We start from the raw sequence: 15,920 nt of genomic DNA, 5'->3' as shown, positions 1-15,920 counted from the left end.
ATAAATAAATGTTATCTTTATTGTAAAATCAAAAGTGCCAGTCTCTTCGATGAAGGTTAAATACAACATACACGCGGTGTAAAATGCCGATATTCGCGTATGATAATAAAATAATTTATATAAAAAGATGAAGAATAAATAATTTCTTCTGTTAAAAAAAAGCTAAGATATTTTCTTCAAATTATGATAATTATATCCAGCGTATATCTGCCCATCCCAAAGTCCTATTAAAACTGCCATCGTCGCCCAAACAATATTTTCCCTTTCCTCATATATTCCAAATCGAAAACAACCAACATTCAAAAATAGAACTTTATATAGGCCTAACTATCATTGTTTATTTCGTTAGTATTCACCTAAAACAACGTATTTTATATACATGTAAATATATGAGGGAAGGCAAAATAACTGTTTGGGCAAAATGTTCCTTCCCCTCCCCGTCACCCTCCCAAAGTCCTTCATCAAGGTTCAGTTGTGTCTCGCCTAGCACTCTGGGTTCATCTGCCAAGGTCCGCTGTTGAAAGGGATCATCTGAAATGGCGGCGGGTAAAAATTCATGTTGCTTCCGATCGAAAGAATCGCTGGATCGATGGCACCGGGATCGTTGTGGTAAAAAGGCGGTACAGAAAATCCGGGAGGTGGCGCTACATGTTCTCTGCTACTTCCGGAAACTGATCTTAGTTCGTTATATAACTCGTTTGTCTGGCAAGCGGTATTTTGTGGGTGTAAGGACATTTGATTTTTTATGTAGTTCTGGTTTTCCTGCCTTATGGTATTTATTTCGTTCATACATCCTTGAAGAATCGACGTTTTCGCTTTTGTAGCTAACATTAAGGAATCTAACTCGGAACTGATCTCGTCAATTCGTTGGCCGGTCAACGCGAAGGTATCTGTATTTGTAGAAGCGTCCACCTGTATGAAAAATATGTCTTTTTAAACTGTGCTTAAAACAAGTTCAATTACTATTTTATTTGCAATTAGAAGAAAAGATCAGTTAATTTGTTTCCTATCTTTTCCGCAACACTAGAAAATACACGTGTTAGTATCATTCTGCTTTGCCGAGAAAGTTTAAAACCTCAGCTCCTGTTTATTCCAACAGACCAGTTCCATGTCTTTATGTTATACAGACAAACTTCTTATTTGTGATGTGCTACTGATCAACTTCCTGTCTAAGCCAGTGAAACATACAACTTCCTATCTCCATGCGATACAGACCAACTTCCTGTCTACAAGATTAACTTCCTGACTAGGTGTGTACAGACCAACTTCCTGTCTATGTGTGTACGGACCAACTTCCTGTCTAGGTGTGTACAGACAAACTTCCTATCTAGGTGTACTACAGACCAACTTCCTGCCTCCTGTCTAGATGTGCTATAAACCAACTTCCTGTCTAGATGTGTACATACAAACTTCCTGTCTAGATTTGTTCAGACAAACTTACTGTAAAGTGTACTTCAGACCAACTTCCTGTCTAGATTTGCTATAGACCAACTTCCTGCTTCCTGTCTAGATGTGCTATAAATCGACTTCCTGTCTAGATGTGCTATAAAACCGACTTCCTGTCTAGATGTGCTATAAACCAACTTCCTGTCTAGATGTGTACAGACAAACTTCCTGTCTAGATGTGTACAGACAAACTTCCTGCTTCCTGTCTAGATGTACTACAAACCAACTTCCTGTCTAGATGTGCTACAGACCAACTTCCTGCTTCCTGTCTAGATGTACTACAAACCAACTTCCTGTTTAGATGTGCTACAAGTCAACTTCCTGTCTAAGTGTGCTACAGACCAGCTTCCTGTTTAGATGTGCTAAAGAAAAACTTCCTCTCTACATGCGATACAGTCCAATTTCCTGTCTAGATATGCTACAGACAAACTTCCTGCCTAGGTGTGCTACAGACCAACTTACTGTCTAGATATGCTACAGACCACTTCCTGCGTAGATGTGTTACAGACCAACTTCCTGTCTCCTGTCTAGATAAACTTCAGACCAACTTTCTGTTTAGATGTACTACAGACCCAATTCCTGTCTCCTGTCTAGATGTGCTACAGACCAAATTCCTGTTTAGATGTGCTATTGCCATCTTCCTGTCTCCTGTCTAGATGTACTTCAGACCAACTTCCTGTCTAGATGTACTACAGACCAACTTCCTGTTTATATGTACTACAGACCCACTTCCTATCTCCTGTCTAGATGAACTACAGACCCATTTCCTAGATGTACTACAAACCAACTTCCTGTTTAGATGTACTACAGACCCACTTCATGTCTCCTGTCTAGATGTACTGCAGACCCGTTTCCTAGATGTACTACAGACCAACTTCCTGTTTAGATGTACTACAGATCAACTTCCTGTCTCATGTTTAGATGTGCTACAGACCGATTTCCTAGATGTGCTGCAGACCAATTTCCTAGATGTGCTACAGACCAACTTTCTGTTTAGATGTACAACAGACCCGCTTCCTGTCTCCTGTCTAGATGTATAGCAGACCCATTTCCTAGATGTACTACAGACCAACTTCTTGTTTAGATGTACTACAGACCAACTTCCTGTTTAGATGTACTAAAGACCAATTTCCTGTTTATATGTGCTACAGACCAACTTCCTGTTTAGATGTACTACACACCCACTTCCTGTCTCATGTCTAGATGTACTACAAACCAATTTCCTAGATGTACTACAGACCCACTTCCTGTCTCCTGTCTAGATGTACTACAGACCAACTTCATATCTACGTGTGCTACAGACCAACTTCCTGTTTAGATGTACTACAGACCAACTTCCTGTTTAGATGTACTACAGACCCACTTCCTGTCTCATGTCTAGATGTACTTCAAACCAATTTACTAGATGTACTACAGACCTACTTCCTGTCTCATGTCTAGATGTACTTCAAACCAATTTCCTAGATGTACTACAGACCCACTTCCTGTCTCATGTCTAGATGTACTTCAAACCAATTTCCTAGATGTACTACAGACCCACTTCCTGTCTCATGTCTAGATGTACTTCAAACCAATTTCCTAGATGTACTACAGACCCACTTCCTGTCTCATGTCTAGATGTACTTCAAACCAATTTCCTAGATGTACTACAGACCAACTTCCTGTTTAGATGTACTACAGACCAATTTTCTGTTTAGATGTACTACAGACCAACTTCCTGTTTAGATGTACTACAGACCAACTTCCTGTCTCCTGTCTAGATGTACTACAGACCAACTTCCTGCCTCCTGTCTAGATGTACTACAGACCAACTTCCTGTCTCCTGTCTAGATGTACTACTGACCAACTTCATATCTACATGTGCTACAGACCAACTTCCTTTCTACATGCGATACAGACCAACTTTATGCAATCTTGGTAGAACAACTTTCTTGTCCTTTTCATGTACTATTGCATTACACTAACATGATATACATGTTGTCTTGTTTAATGAACACGCTTGACTATTTTGTCATACTGACCTGAGCGCGAGGCTGTTCCATTTGTTGATAAGATTCGATGATGGACATGAGGGCGAAGTTTGAGACGACCCCGTTGGTCTTGGTCATTAGATTCGTGTATGGTATAGCACAGCGACAGTTCGGACACGGTATTGTTATCCCCATCAGTCCGAATTCGTGATGGAAATTTCGCTTCTTGTGTTTGGCCAAATCTAAGAGGCAACTGTAAAGGTGAAGGGTGATCGTAAGGTACATTGTATATGTACATGCAATTTTATTTTAGTACACTGTCATTTATCAAGTACTTTATCAATTCAAGAATAAACATTACTTGGCATGACAAAATTAAAGCAATGCATGTCCCTATTTCTACAAATTTTCGTCCTCTTGACCATTTTCATGTAAATCAAGAAGTACATCTACATAGTCGTTTTTATTTCCATGTACCTGAGGATGGCTAAGATACAAAAGAAGAGACATTTATACTGTTTAAACTAGAGATAATTTCTCCCTTGTTTGAGAAATTATACAATAGACTATTTTCTTTGTGAATTTACATAAATCTCTGAAATATTGCAGCGTTTTCTTACCGAAGTTACATAAAAAATCGACTTACTTGTAACAAAATGTGTGACCACACGGGAGTGATGTTGGGTCGTTGTAGATCTCCATACAGATGCAGCATTTCAATTGTTGAAGTAACTGACCCCCAATCTGATTATCCAGATTGACCAAGTCCATCCCGAATACGTAAAACAAATAAACAATTTAAAAATCGAAATATTCTAGAACCGAAAAAAAATCGCGACTGAACCCTCGAACATAAAAACGGAAAAGTGTCTTGTTATTCCTAGCAACCGAAAACGTCATAATCTTCATGACGTCACAATGTTAGGGAAGGGGAGGTTATCTTATACCTTTATTTCAGGTGACACGTAATATTAATTTAATACTGGAAAATGTTTTTAAACTTTAATTTTAGTGTAGATGATGTATTCCTTATGGATATAAACTATATCTACTAAATAAAACCGTTTTCATGAGCTCAATATAAAAAGTAAGTCTAAAAGAAAATTACTTTTAACAAAACAAAAAGCACAAAAATAAAGCATAGAAAACAAATTAAAACAAATCAATAAAAATATTGTTAATTTTAATACCTTTTAATAATCGTCGAAGACCCGTGGTTGATAGTGTAGCGTAGCTTAATTAATGTTAAACTATGTACGATATTAGAGTCCATGTTTCTTGTTGGAGTTATGTCCCTTGAAGTATAGGATTGCATGGAAAAAAAATAAAATTTCGAATTCGTCTGATTTCTTTGGATTCTATGATAAGTTGCATAACATGTGTACGTTTAAAATGTTAACACAGTTACACGTACCTTTTGCAAAGACGACCAGGGTTCGACTCCTCTTTCGGACATTTCGGGTTCACCTGCCTGCAGAGTACTTGTGTTTTCGTCACGTATACATGTACCCTGGTTTCCATCCGTATTAAACAAGAAGCATAAATATGATAATGATTAATTCAATGCGTACTCATGTGAATGGATGTACGTTAGGGAGGACTAAAGAGTACATGTAATTGTACGCATATCTGTAATGTGAAAACTTGGGAAATAGAAGATAACTTGTTTCGCTAGTGTACATAGTGTACATCAGATAATGTTTGAATTCAATAAACACAAAGATGTTTTAGATGTATTTTATTATTTCTTCCAACTCTAACGTTAGTTCACATAACTTTCTTTGATCTGTCCTCAAATTTCGCTTTTGACAATTAATGACAATTAAAGTATTCGGAATCGAACATTGATCTCATAAAACAACGCTATATATTGAGAAACCAATACCGTTTATAGATATATAAGTAAAACGATTACATGTATCTATATTTATATAATGTATATTTCACATGATACAGTCGCCTTTGGTGTTACTATAATGAAGCAATTTAGTAATTACACACATAGTTGATTGTCTATATGTTTCTACAAAGTCTGCATACCTCCAGGAGCGTAAATATTTGTACATAATACATCATTATATAAGCTGCGTGTGTTTTTTGTTTTTGTTTTTTTCAACTTAGCTCCTATGGTTGAAAGAAAGTTCAAACATTTTAGGAATGCTAAAAACACATTTTGGCTCTGTTTTCTTAATTTCGTTTGAGAATTATCGCATGTCGGAGTAAATTATTTCTTTTTTTACTGAAGAAGGCGAGTTACACAGCCGTTATACCTATTGACAGCATGACAATGCCCACCTGTGCATTATAACGTCAGTCATGGATCATTGCTCACACTCCGTCCAGGTATATTACCGGTACCGTATATTGACATTGGGAGCGGCAAATATTTGTACTACAATATACACGAGTGTTTAAGATTCGTCACGGAGATAAATATGCTGTACTTATATCCAATAGAGTCAAAAGATAATAACATGGTTAAGTTCTTTGACCAATTTTAAATTGACTAATTACAAAGAAAAATAATAAGTACTCTTCGAAAACTGGAAAGTCGAGTCCGGTTGTTGGTGTGTGTGTGTATATATATATGTGTGTGTACCTTGAGATAGATCGTTATTTCTACGAGAGTGCACAGAAAGATTTACTGCCGATAAGTCAGTTTTACACTGCCTTGTGCATGGCTTAACCCTGGGAATCCCTGTAGTCCATTCCACAAGGATCGGTCGTCTGCTCGTGCAAGGCCAGGCAAAACACGTGCATGTGCAAATACCTACCTAGGATTCACCTTATCTACATATCTATCTGTCGCTTGATTGAATACAATAGTATCTCTTAGTCATGGGTGACGTATTAAAAAGTGAATTTGCTTGGAAAAAATTTGGATTTTCTCACAGGAATCGGAAATCATTTTACACTTGCCAAGTAAGTATATAAAGTACACCTATATGATAGTATAAGTACATTCATTACCTATCGTTGTTAAGGGTTACGTGATAAACTAATTACATTTATATAATAAATATGATTTAAGTAAATAGAAACAAAATAAATAAATAAATAAAAACCAAGGATGTCACATACATCGTTTACAACATGACCCAATATATATTTTTTTCCTGTTAATTGGTACAAATAGAATGGTGGGTGCCAACTAGGCCAGGTTCAAAGCAACAATACACATTAATTAGTTTCGTGGCTATTGCGTAATGTACCAAGGTGCATGGGAACTAGTTATACATGTACGTTATAAATGTATTTTTATATCACGTAACTACCAGGTAGCCTACCAGAAACATATTTTTGGCTTGAAACTTTTGGCTTGAATTTACCTATTTTTTATTTGTCACGATTCCAATTTTATTTGTATTATTTTTCATGTCACTGCTGAACAAAATATATACTTCAGTGCACTTATAGCAAGTAAAACAAACCGTGACAATTCTGGTCCTTCTCTCACTGATAATATACTAGTATATCTCCAATATATACAAAATGTAAGTGTTTATTGGGGCGGTTGATTAGAACGAATATACGTACCCGTCATGCTATTCTTTCAGACGACACCATTGCTGTAAACCATTTTTTTTTCGCGGGTACTAAATTTCGCGATTTTCATTTTAAAACAAGTTCGCGAAGATTAAACTTCGCAGATTTAAAAATTGAATCGAAATTCCAATCAATATAAATGATGTTGATTCGCGGTGACAAACTTTCGCAGATTGACTTGGATCTGGAAAATCGCGAAAGTAAATCGCACGCGAATGAAAATTGTTTAGAAGTTTTTGAGCTACAGTACTACAGCTATGACTTGATAGACTATGTTATATTACGGAACAATCACGAACATATCCATGATTTTTCCCTTTTGATGTATATTAAAAAAAAACAACACCGTACATCCACTATTACATTGTATACTAGCTATTAGTGTCTCGTAAGCCATAATAATATAGGCTGGGTGTCAATTTTAGATATAAAATCCCGTAGAGTTACACTACTTTTTGCGATCTATGTAAATATATATTGTATTCTACTGTAGTATTTTAGCGTGTAAAATTATAGAGAATGTATGTAAACATACCATATCCCTGCTAATTTGTTACATTTATTGAGTATACATGTGTCAGAGCAATGAAAATAACACGTATTATCTACTAAACACACATGTTCGTATGTAAATTGTAAGCAGCGTGTGAAATTGCAATTAGTCATGGTTTTATGGTGTTGTTAGGCTTTTATGGCGATTCTGTCAAGTAGCAGGTGTAAACATCTCTGTTTTCAATACATCTTCGCTCTTCCACTATTTCTCAATCTTCCCTCCCATTTCTAACTTCACAAGTTCTGCATATCACTCTGTTTTCAATACATCTTCGCTCTTCCACTATTTCTCAATCTTCCCTGTTTTCAATACATCTTCGCTCTTCCACTATTTCTCAATCTTCCCTCCCATTTCTAACTTCACAAGTTCCGCATATCACCCTGTTTTCAATACATCTTCGCTCTTCAACTATTTCTCAATCTTCCCTCCCATTTCTAACTTCACAAGTTCCGCATATCACTCTGTTTTCAATACATCTTCGCTCTTCCACTATTTCTCAATCTTCCCTCCCATTTCTAACTTCACAAGTTCCGCATATCACTCTGTTTTCAAAACATCTTCGTTCTTCCACTATTTCTCAATCTTCCCTCCCATTTCTAACTTAACAAGTGCCGTACCTCCATATTAATCTTTGACTTATGCCTGCTACTTGTGATGTTGACCCGAAAACTACCCCTTTTAACCCTACTACCCCTTTTACTCCCTTATCCAATTATCGCCTTGCGTCCCTTCCTTCCCCCATGCTAATTTTGTATTTGTTTTCTCTGTGAGTCCCTCTCGGACTTCATGTACCCCTTGACCCCTTTTCATCCTACCTCCGACGTCGTTTATTCCTTTTCCGCTATACATTTCCCTTGATTATTTCTGTGCTACAGTTTCAGAACATATACATGTATGGTGTAAATATAGTTCTGTAAAATTGTATTAGTTGGTTTTCTTGAATCTTATTTTCATATTCATATGAAGTAACATAGTGTTGGACGTTGCAACAAACGGATAACTGTTGATTTGATTTAGATTTGACAAGATAATTATAACTATCAACTATATGCTAAATTCAATTGGGACTCCATCTGAAGACGAAGTGAATAATTTCTGAGGATCGAATATGGAGGAACACACCTTCCTATTTCGTGTCGACCTCATCCTACTCCAAACATGGTTATCCCAATTTAGCTTTCTTCTTTAATACCTACAATTCCGTCTTTGCATATTACAAACGCCCTTGTGGGTAGGTATCAATTGTGACGTCATTATTTTTGTGAGCGTGATTCACGTCGTTTTCTCCGAAAAGCATGACGTTAGTAAACACGTCACAATCGATGCCCCCGAGGGCAGATAACTCTATGATACATGTATGCATATACAGAATAACCCCAACTTCTATACCCGTTACGTAATTACAGTCTTATCGATATGTTATAATTCGTTTCCATATAACCTCCGCATGTTATCGTGTCTCTGATGCAACCGGCTTTCCCGTTCAGGATTGCTTGTTTCGGCTTTACTTTGTTAGTTGTGTCGTTGCCCTAAACCCACCCCCAAACCTTTGTCATGTTTCGCCCTATGTAAGTGTTCAATCCGTTACAGACCCATTCCTTTAACTTGAATTCCATGTAACTACAGAACACTATATATTGTCTTCCAATCACTGTCCTCTCACCCCTCTCTCCGACCTACCGCCTTGTATCCTTCTAATTGCCATCCTGCTGCTTCATTTCTCCCTTTCCTCTTGTCCTTTCTGATTATGCTTCTACTTTCAATCATTTTCTGTTCTCTGAAGTGCTCTCTCAACGTGCATGTCTTTCTGTAAACGTCTTTACTCTCTTTGCATCCACATTTGATATTGACCTCTCTGAGTACTTTTTTTTTCTTTTCTCACTCGATATTTACCTGTACCTCCCGATTTTCCTTTTCCATAACTTAACCACAGTGTCCACCTGCTCCTCTCCTAAATATTACAACACACACTTTTGCTCCGTTCTATTAATATTGCCATTTATTTCCTCTCCATCTTTCCGTATTTAACCACATTCCTTCAATCCATTGTCCCCTCTCCGACCATTAGCAATGTACACAAACATCGGCGTCAGATCAGAAGACCTAACTATCATCGCACTATTGCCAATGCAGAATATAATTTTCACTCCCTTTTCTCACTATTGCCCTTTATCCTCACCAAATTTCCCTATCAATTCAACAACATCCATTAACTTCACTCCATCTATTGCAAATACAAAAATATAATTTTAGCCCCTTCTTTCTTACTATTGTCACTTACCCTCCCCAACTATTAATTTAACCACATCCCCAAACTTCACACCATTTCTCCCTCTCAGCAGTCCATAAGACCCAAGTATCACCATTATGTATTGGTGTTGATGGCGGTGGTGTTGATGTGTGAAATTAGGGGAGACAAACAGAAACATCATCGACGTAAACAACACCGACCCCCAGAGCATTCCCCACACCATATCGCGAGTCGGCTGTACCGTTTACACATCTGGATCTGCAAAACCATTCAGTGAAAAAAAAGCCTTCCTCACCGCAACCTATAAACTTATCGCAGATACAACAATGTAAGTACGAGCACTATCGGTGTGGTACATGCTTTGTGGATTAGCAGAGTCTGAGCGGATTAAGAACAAAGCCGCTAACACGACAATTAGTCACATCTATATAAATATGATATGACATTTCTTCCTGTTTTTGTCTTTATGGCGAGAACCGTTATGTTATGTGGCCCGCTGAATAGACAAAGGCCACCGAGTATCAGATATTTTTTTGCTAAATATAAAACCGCGTGAAGTCATGTATGTAGGACTTGTGACATCTGTATTACAGTCCTATGTTACATGTTTACTGTAAAACAACTTTATTTCGTGGCGACATAATTTCGCGTTTTTACACTAAGGATGCTTTGACGGATATTTCATTTCGCTACACTTTTGCTGTGCTTTTTACCCTGAATATAAAGCAATTTAATTTGACGATTTGTTATCTCCCTCTTCGCCATTTATATTTCACGATTTGTTATCGCCCTCTTCGTGATTTAAATTTTTGCGCTTTGTTCTCGCCCTTTTCGTGATTTAAATTTTCACGATTTGTTATCGCCCTCTTCGTGATTTAAATTTTTGCGATTTGTTATCTCCCTCTTCGTCAATTAAAATTCCGCGATTTGTTATCGCCCTCTTCGAAATCTAAATTTTCACGATTTTTTATCGCCTTTTCCGCGTTTTGTTATCGCCCTCTTCGTGATTTAATTTTTCGCGATTTGTTATCACCCCATCACGATTTAATTTTTCGTCATTTGTTATCCCCCTCAAAATCCACGAAATTTAGTCACACGCAAAATAATTTGGTTTACAATGAATGAAATATTAATTCACAGCTGTCGTTTTCACTGCTATCTTTATATCTAAATTATTTTTCTTTGTATTATAATGTCAGGAAGCAATGGCAATAATAGATATTTCACATTAAACATCTTCCAGTCTTAACATAAATATCAGATAACTCCATGGTTATTAGCTAAACTAATCTTCCTCCAGATTTTAATAGTCAAGATATACAGAAATCCTTGTGTTTGTGATAAAGCTAATAATATGGCACAGAGTATAATTTCTATTATCCTTGTTCTAACATAACAAAATTCGTCAATGAAAAGAGACAGGTTACCATGACTACCACATTCATCAGAAGACATGTATCAATCGGAGTTATTTAATTGTCATATATCATATCATTTAGAGCCGGCCACGAACGTTTGTCTTTGATATTTGGCGCTAAAATTGTATCACCATTCCCAAAGACATGATTATAAAAGACGACAAAATTGAGATATTATCTTTTCAGCTTTTCATTGTTATTTTCTACTCTCGTTATGACTTGCGCATGGTTTGCCATCTGGTCGATACACTCTTACTCCTATGCAAATAGTAGTTCAAACTTTCGATCATTTTTAAAATACAAAAGAACTGCAGAGTAATGAGGACTAAGCGAATGGTAATTACTATTTACTTATTGTTCACAATAAGAGGAGTGGGACGACTGGTTTGCGTGTTCTCAGTACAGTGTTACCGGGTTGAATGTGCGATGTGTTGTCTATGAAGTTGGCTTCAACAAAATAGAATTAAAATGTCCATAAATTATCAACGCAAACCTAATGTACTGCGTGCAGAATAGACTGTCCATAAATAAACTTGGTATTAAACATAGTCAACTAAGCATAACTAAAGATATAATTATTTACTATGACAAAAACATGTTGCGCAATGGCGTAAAGGTAGAGACAGTCGCATACCATAGCACCGTTCCGACCTCACAACAGCTTATATGGCTATACCATACTCTGTGGGCGTTAAAGATTAAACAATTTAAAGCGATGCAGGAGTGGATTATAAAATAATGACTTAGACAATTTAATCCGTATCAGAACCTTCCATCTCCAAATTCTACCTCCATAGTCGCGATAAAACAGATCTTGACTGCATTAGCAGGTTTTATACGTATTTGTTAAATCCATCATGGAATGCATGTATTACTAATTCAATAACGCGATGTTTAAGATAAAACGGATTCCTGTGAGCTCTTTCTTCCTGTTTAAGTTACAGCCCGATCGTATCCCTCATCCTAACACACATTAAAATTACTCCGACAAAAGGTTTGTTATTAACATAAAAAGTATATGTAGATCATCGGAACGTTAAAACGTGTACTACAGATGTTCTATACTATTGTTTGTTATACCAACAAAGGCCGCGCGTGTAATGGACGTGCATTTCGAGAAGATTGAAGTAAAAGCATCTTGTAGTAATGAAAACCTGTGTTATCTATGGGAGGGTCGATGATGGGTTTATTATGATTGGTATATGGATTCTCAAAGGGAAACAGTGAGGTTGTTATCGTACAGTATAAATTATAACACAAAACTAACTATAAACATACCAGTGTGAATTATCGTGGAATGCTTTCTCTATATTAACGGCCGAAATAGTGGGAGTTACTGAGGTTCCATATTGTTTCTTTGAATACGTAAGACGTCCGATATATTAACACCCAACACACAAATTCCTGGGTCACTGTGCTGAGTTGATGCGTTCGACATTTTAACATTGCTCCAACCCTTGTTTTCAATGTACAAGTTTAATTCAAGGCCATGCAGGTCAAATGAATCATTAAAACCTTGTTTAACTTCCCTTCAGTCATTAACTTTAAATTCGCTATAGAAAAGCATTACAGAAGTTAAAGAACTTAAAGTCAAGGAATGTTTTAACCAGTAATTGATGTGGTCAATAATAATCTGGCATATTAACATTTGCTGTTGATTAAATTTGTTATAGAGAAAGCAAATGATCGAATAAAGCAAAATAACAGAACGAGATAAACTTTCATCAAAAAACAATTTCTTCAACTAATAGGAAGGTATGGCTTCCTGGCGAGCTTACGATAACTACTAAATGACGACTATGAAAGGGTAATATGTTTTACATTTATATTTCAAACGTGCTTGTGTTTGTTTAGTGGGACCTAATGGTAGGCGAATAGGTTATTGTACGTGATAATGAAATCCCGACAAAGGAGAAGACCGATGTTCTCATAATCCAGCCACAAGTTTAAGGAATACATAATTATCTATGTTGATTGATGTCAACGATACAGATGTGATAAGAAAACCATTAATTCCAAACTTATGATCGGTTAAATTTTTTTAACTGAAACAGTACAGACTACATTATATCTATGAACTGTACCGTTTCGGCTTTCCCCAGTGCTATTTTGGAGGATTCTCTTGTTGGATTGAGCTTTAGCATAGGTACTTATGATTTTGAGAAATATACAGAAATATATAACTGATATTCATTTATTAAGACGGCAACTTTCAGCGAGATAGCACTATCAAATTACAAGAGTTCCACAATTACAAGAAGACACAACACATATATACCGCAGCCCCCCAAAACATACGTGTATCCAAACACCGCAAACATTTCATATGTGGGAGACCGTCCTTAAATGACCGTGGCTGTTAATATGACATCCAACCAAACCAAATCAATGCTACTTGGTAAAAGTCAAATTAGTAAACCATCGGTAGAGCATACCCGGAAACCGTTTAGTTTTGGTATTACAGCCTCAGACAAACTGTTTAGTACTGTTTCCTCTCAGATGGAAGATAAAAGATATACTTGTTCTGTGGTTTCCCACCGACTGTCTTACGTAATTATAACAAAATATTAACCACATAAATGACATGAATTACCTTAATCCTTCTTTTCATATTACAGAGTTACCTCCCTTGAGGATAGGTATCGATTGTGACGTCATTATTTCGTGGGCGCAATTCACGTCGTTTTCTCCGAAAAGTAGATTATGACGTTACGCTCGCAAACACGTGACGTCACAATCAATGCCTACCCGCAATGGCAGATAACTGTGTAATATACAAATACAGAATGTTTGATTGTTTTGTTTTCTGTTTGCAGTGGCACTGGCCTCCCTGGTTCTTCCTCCTGTTTCGACTCGTTATCCTTGGATACTTGGTCGGAGCATTCATACCAGTGATCGTACCATCAGACGAAAAATCTAAACACAGTTTATTTGCCTACCTAACCATATGGACATATCTAGTGCTCGTCGCACACAATCTCGTCGCCACAATCGTCGCATTATTTTATCATTGCATGCAAGAGAGAGACGAAGATGATTTGTCGACCAGTGTTTCATCTCATCGATACCGTGTCAGTGGGAACAAGAATTCTTCATACAGTTCATTTAAAGAGAACGCATTCCAAACGGAAGACGAGACTACTTCCTATATAAAAACGAAGGCCTCGGATAACGCCGAGACGAAATATCAGGCCGTCAAAGACATAGATAGAGTAGATATGTCTCTTAAAGAACAATCAAATGGACGCACGGTTTCGGAGTCAGAAACGCGATCTGTGACAACAATAACACCAATGATGTTTGATGAAACAGAAGACAACTTGTCGTGTTTGATGAAGTTCTCTTGGTTTCTTTCAGCGCTTGCGCAACACTTTTCAATATTTGTGACATTGTTGTATTTTTCTGCTGTGTTTCCTTTCCTTAAGGTGAGGGCTGGCCTCGTCAATGACATCAATCTTCACGCAGTCAACAGCTTCATGATCTTATTAGATCTCGCGGTGAGCGCGAGACCTGTGCGACTACTGCACGTGCTGTACCCTGCGATTTACGGGTGCGCATACGCAGTATTCTCCATTGTGTATTGGACGTTCGATAAGGAGAATAACGTGTTATACGCTATTTTGGACTGGAATAACCCTGCCCTAGCAACAGGCGTCATAGTAGGCGCAGTTCTTATCGTCGTACCGCTTATACAACTGATGTTGTTTGGCTTATATGAACTCAGGCTGAAAATATACAAAATGTGTTACAAACATACATACACGTGATATAACAAATACGATTTTTAATAGCATGCCTACACAAGAAAATAAAATGAACAGTTTATTTTTGTATGTCATCTTACATGCAATTTACATTGAAGTTCTCAAAATTTTTGGACGGGAGAGAATGTAATAAAGCAGTTTATAAGAAATATGCCCTATGTCTATATGTCCATCTTAATACGCCCTTTCATGTGATAGAAAATATACAGAATGCATAATACACATGCAATCATGCAGATGAGAAAATCTGCACTGACTGTACATTGACAAAGCAATTAATGCATAAGTTAAGTAGTAGAGAACAGGTTGATATCCGATATGTGCCACCAACGTTCCTCCAGAGAACGTGGACATTGACATTGTTACATAGCATCATATATTCAATCTGATTATCATACATTTAAATGATTTTATGTTATGAAATGCATCGACACAATCAATTATTCTTTTATCTATTTATATTCCATGATATGCTTTTTGTGCATTAAATAGTAATATTCATAAACTTCAACTTTGAAAGTGCACTTTATAAATAATCTATGGTTCAGAATATTAAAATAGAAATTCTGATGACATTTTATAAATTCTTATGTTCTACTTATATCATAGTTCACTGTAGTAAAAATATATTTATGTTTGTATAAAATTAACGCAAAGAGATTAGATATAGTTATGTCACATTTGATTTCATTGGCTTACACTTTGACATCATTTATTTCAAAACTTAAAATGGTGCAAAATTTTGTAACGTTTACGATTGGCTGTTGAAGTGGATTTTTATAGTTCAAGTATAAAGCAGAATTCCTTAAGGATCTGTTCTGGTGAGGTTTTAGTCTCGTCGAAGTCTCTTTTGAGTCTCGTTTCAACAATAATCAAAGTGTTTTGGTGATTTTTAAAAACCAATTGTCTAAATTCTTAGCAGGTTGTCATATGTCATAAATGAGACTTATATTGCTTGTAGAATGGTTTATA

At 36.7% G+C, this 15,920-nt stretch overlaps 2 protein-coding genes across 2 annotated transcripts; one reads left to right on the top strand and one right to left on the bottom strand.

Annotated features, from left to right (window-relative positions):
* On the bottom strand, positions 1–4,305 carry LOC138336894 (uncharacterized). Its single transcript, XM_069286510.1, has 3 exons — positions 4,063–4,305; positions 3,468–3,669; positions 1–912 (listed from the first exon to the last, which is right to left on the bottom strand). The coding sequence occupies exons 1-3, from the start codon at positions 4,185–4,187 to the stop codon at positions 484–486; spliced, it is 756 nt and encodes a 251-aa protein (XP_069142611.1). The 5' UTR covers positions 4,188–4,305; the 3' UTR covers positions 1–483.
* A 1,486-nt stretch (positions 4,306–5,791) lies between these two features.
* On the top strand, positions 5,792–15,479 carry LOC138336749 (uncharacterized). Its single transcript, XM_069286300.1, has 2 exons — positions 5,792–6,338; positions 14,001–15,479. Exons 1-2 carry the CDS (start codon positions 6,255–6,257, stop codon positions 14,949–14,951), a joined length of 1,035 nt encoding a protein of 344 aa, XP_069142401.1. The 5' UTR covers positions 5,792–6,254; the 3' UTR covers positions 14,952–15,479.
* The last annotated feature ends 441 nt before the right edge of the window (positions 15,480–15,920 follow it).

Source organism: Argopecten irradians, chromosome 12 (assembly GCF_041381155.1).
Source record: "Argopecten irradians isolate NY chromosome 12, Ai_NY, whole genome shotgun sequence".
Classification (NCBI taxonomy): Eukaryota; Metazoa; Mollusca; class Bivalvia; order Pectinida; family Pectinidae; genus Argopecten; species Argopecten irradians.
The sequence above is the reverse complement of the archived record's forward strand: the minus strand, read 5'-3'. Positions and strand labels throughout refer to the sequence as shown.

Coding starts and splice junctions, on each gene's coding strand:
- LOC138336749 (XM_069286300.1), top strand. CDS start 6,255: ATGGGTGACGTATTAAAAAGTGAATTTGCTTGGAAAAAATTTGGATTT. Junction 6,339..14,000: donor AATCATTTTACACTTGCCAA/GTAAGTATATAA, acceptor TTCTGTTTGCAG/TGGCACTGGCCTCCCTGGTT.
- LOC138336894 (XM_069286510.1), bottom strand. CDS start 4,187: ATGGACTTGGTCAATCTGGATAATCAGATTGGGGGTCAGTTACTTCAA. Junction 3,670..4,062: donor GGTCACACATTTTGTTACAA/GTAAGTCGATTT, acceptor TCACCTTTACAG/TTGCCTCTTAGATTTGGCCA. Junction 913..3,467: donor TGGAACAGCCTCGCGCTCAG/GTCAGTATGACA, acceptor TTTTTCATACAG/GTGGACGCTTCTACAAATAC.